At 26.8% G+C, this 2,895-nt stretch overlaps 1 protein-coding gene across 1 annotated transcript in view; it reads left to right on the top strand.

The window, feature by feature from the left end:
* Nucleotides 1-2,137: 2,137 nt before the first annotated feature.
* LOC101515083 (probable methyltransferase PMT15) overlaps nucleotides 2,138-2,895 on the top strand; it is a 6,054-nt gene continuing 5,296 nt past the window's right edge. The window contains exon 1 of the mRNA XM_073365922.1: nucleotides 2,138-2,893. Within this exon, the coding sequence (XP_073222023.1) occupies nucleotides 2,307-2,893 (587 nt within the window). The 5' untranslated portion in view covers nucleotides 2,138-2,306. The remainder of the gene's footprint in view (nucleotides 2,894-2,895) is intronic.

Raw genomic sequence — 2,895 nt, 5'->3', positions numbered from 1 at the left:
AAGATTATAAGGAGTTCGATAAGAATTTTGAGGATTAATAGATTTATATCTGATGTTCATTATCGTGAATGCGGAGACTTGTCACTTTTTTTTTTCTTTCTATAAAAGTACTACTTTAAAACTTGAAAATAAATAAAGTTAAAATATATTTGTTAAAATTAAAATTCTAAATCAAATAAATTTTCATATTTGTTTAATATTTAAATTCAAAGCGAGTGATATATATTTTATTGTGTTTTTTATTTTTATTTTATTTTAAAAGAGATGATAAATTCAATCATAATTAACTAACATAACTGTGAAGTCCGAATTTGAACCCGAGACAAGATGTTTAACTTAATAATAATAGTATTTGCTAATTGAGTTAAAACTTAAGGTCATCTTATCGTGTTTTTTAGTTTTATTGATTCGCATAAAATACCATGGCAAAGAAGAAATACAATGTAAATTAAAACTAAAAAAAATATTATAATTTTCAAAACTAAGAAAATCACTTCCTATTATTAACTATTGGTGTTTAATCATGTAAAACAATATTAATGTTTAATAAGGTTTTATATTTGAGCAGTTTTTTTTTAATAAGATTAGTGTACACATATTTAAAAAAAAGTCATAGTTGGACTTAAATATCAATATTTAATCTCACATATTTTTTTTTTTTTTTACATATTTATCATTTATTACATTACAGTATCTAATTTCTTAAAAAACAGTGTAATATCAACAAAAGTATTTATTGGACATTAAAAATTCTAAAATGTCAATAATTTTGAAATAAAAATGAAAGGTTGATTATCATCAAATAATAAAATAAAGGATGAGACATAAAGACTCAAGGGAGTAATTTTTAGAAAAAGAGATTAATTTTCATTTATTGGTATCATAAAAAGTTTTATATTATCGTCATATCACAACAGTTGATGTGTAATTTTAGAAATAGATATGTTAAAAATAAAAATATGTTAATGATTTAACATATATTCACACCCATCATCTTTTAAATAAAATAAAAATTATATAAAAAAATTATTTATTTTTTTAATTACGTATAATATTTATTTTTCTTTAGTCAACAAAAAAAAATAGTAATACATAAAAATATTAATATATTAAGACATAAACAACATGTATTATTTGCCAAAAATAGTATATTACAAAATTTCATCATAAAAAATATTAATTTTTTAAAAAGAGAAATTTATTTTAAACAAAATTAATTATATGGTAATTTTAATAACTTATTAACACATACTCATATCCACATGTATACATAACATTATATCCGCTTATACTTTCATTAACTAATAAATAATCAATTTTTTTTTTTTATCTACAAATATTTGTTAAACAACCAACCATTTTCTTTTCCACTGATACTTATGGATATAATAGAAATCACTGCAGTATCTCCATTTAATCACTCTTATTTATGAGTCAAAAAAGGTAGTAACTCTTATTTAAACAAATATAAAACCATTTATTTATGAGTCAAAAAAGGTAGTAACTCTTATTTAAACAAATGTAAAGCACTCTCTAAACGTTAAGTGAAATTGAAGGTGTTCATATTTTATATTGGAATACTATCCTTTCACTTTAATTTTTTTATATATAAAAAAAAATAATTCACAAAATATTTTTGAATTGATTATAGTTTTGATTCTTATATATTAGTTCAATTTTAACTTTTAAATTTATTTAATTTTATAATTTAATTAATAACATAAATAGGTAAGACATGTATATGATTTCATAAAATGAGATTGTAACAAGTTATTTAAAATATTTCAACTAGTTATTTTTCTTTAAAAAAATTGGAAAAAATATATTCTAAAACTGACAAATTTTATAATAAAAATGAATTATATAAATTAATAAAAATAAAGGAACAAAAATTAAATAAATATTTTTAAGCTTATAAAATTCTCATACATGTCTAAAAAATAAATTATTATACAATTAGTAGAATTAAATAAATCTGAGCAGTAAATGAAATAAATAAATTACTTTAATTTGATAGCAATTGATTTTGGATAGAAATAATTAATTTCCCTTTTAAAAAAATTATGCAAAAAGAATAAAGAATTAGGAGTATTTTTGCTTGTCACCAGTACAAATAGAACACAGCACAAGCCGTCTATTCTGACACACTCCAGTCCAAACAAACACCATTCTCTCTCTCTCTTTTCCTCTCATAAACATAATAATATAAGCGCGTCACCCTCATGAAGATGTAACGTTCATGCTGTCATAGTACTAACTCTTTTCCATCCTTTCTTTCTCTTTCTCGCCGTTTCTTATCCTAAAATATGGCCAATTCATCACGCTTAGCAATTCTTTTTCAGAATTGCACACACAAGAAACCCAATAAATCCCTCACAAGACTCTACTTTCTCACCTTCACCACCTTTCTCTGCACTTTCTTTTACCTCCTTGGCCTCTGGCAAAACTCTCCCACCACCACCTCCGCCGCAATCTCCGCCAATAGGTACTATTCCGCCACACACATCGGCCACAATTGCCTACAAATTAATTCCACCTCTACCTCAACATCCACTCCTTTAACTTCTTCCACCGCCCTCGATTTCTCCGCTCACCACAACATCCCTGACCCACCGGAAACGACCGCGCGTGTTACTCACGCGCCGGTATGCGACGTCTCGTTATCCGAGTACACTCCGTGTGAGGACGTGCAGAGGTCTCTGAAATTCCCCCGAGAGAATTTGATGTATCGGGAGAGACACTGTCCGGAAAAGAAGGAGATTCTCCGGTGTAGAATTCCGGCGCCGTTTGGTTACCGTGTGCCGCCAAGGTGGCCGGAGAGTCGCGATTGGGCTTGGTATGCGAACGTGCCGCATAAGGAATTAACTATTGAGAAAATGAAGCAGAATTGGGTCC

The sequence above is a fragment of the Cicer arietinum genome, chromosome 3, assembly GCF_000331145.2.
Source record: "Cicer arietinum cultivar CDC Frontier isolate Library 1 chromosome 3, Cicar.CDCFrontier_v2.0, whole genome shotgun sequence".
NCBI lineage: Eukaryota > Viridiplantae > Streptophyta > Magnoliopsida > Fabales > Fabaceae > Cicer > Cicer arietinum.
The sequence above is the reverse complement of the archived record's forward strand: the minus strand, read 5'-3'. Positions and strand labels throughout refer to the sequence as shown.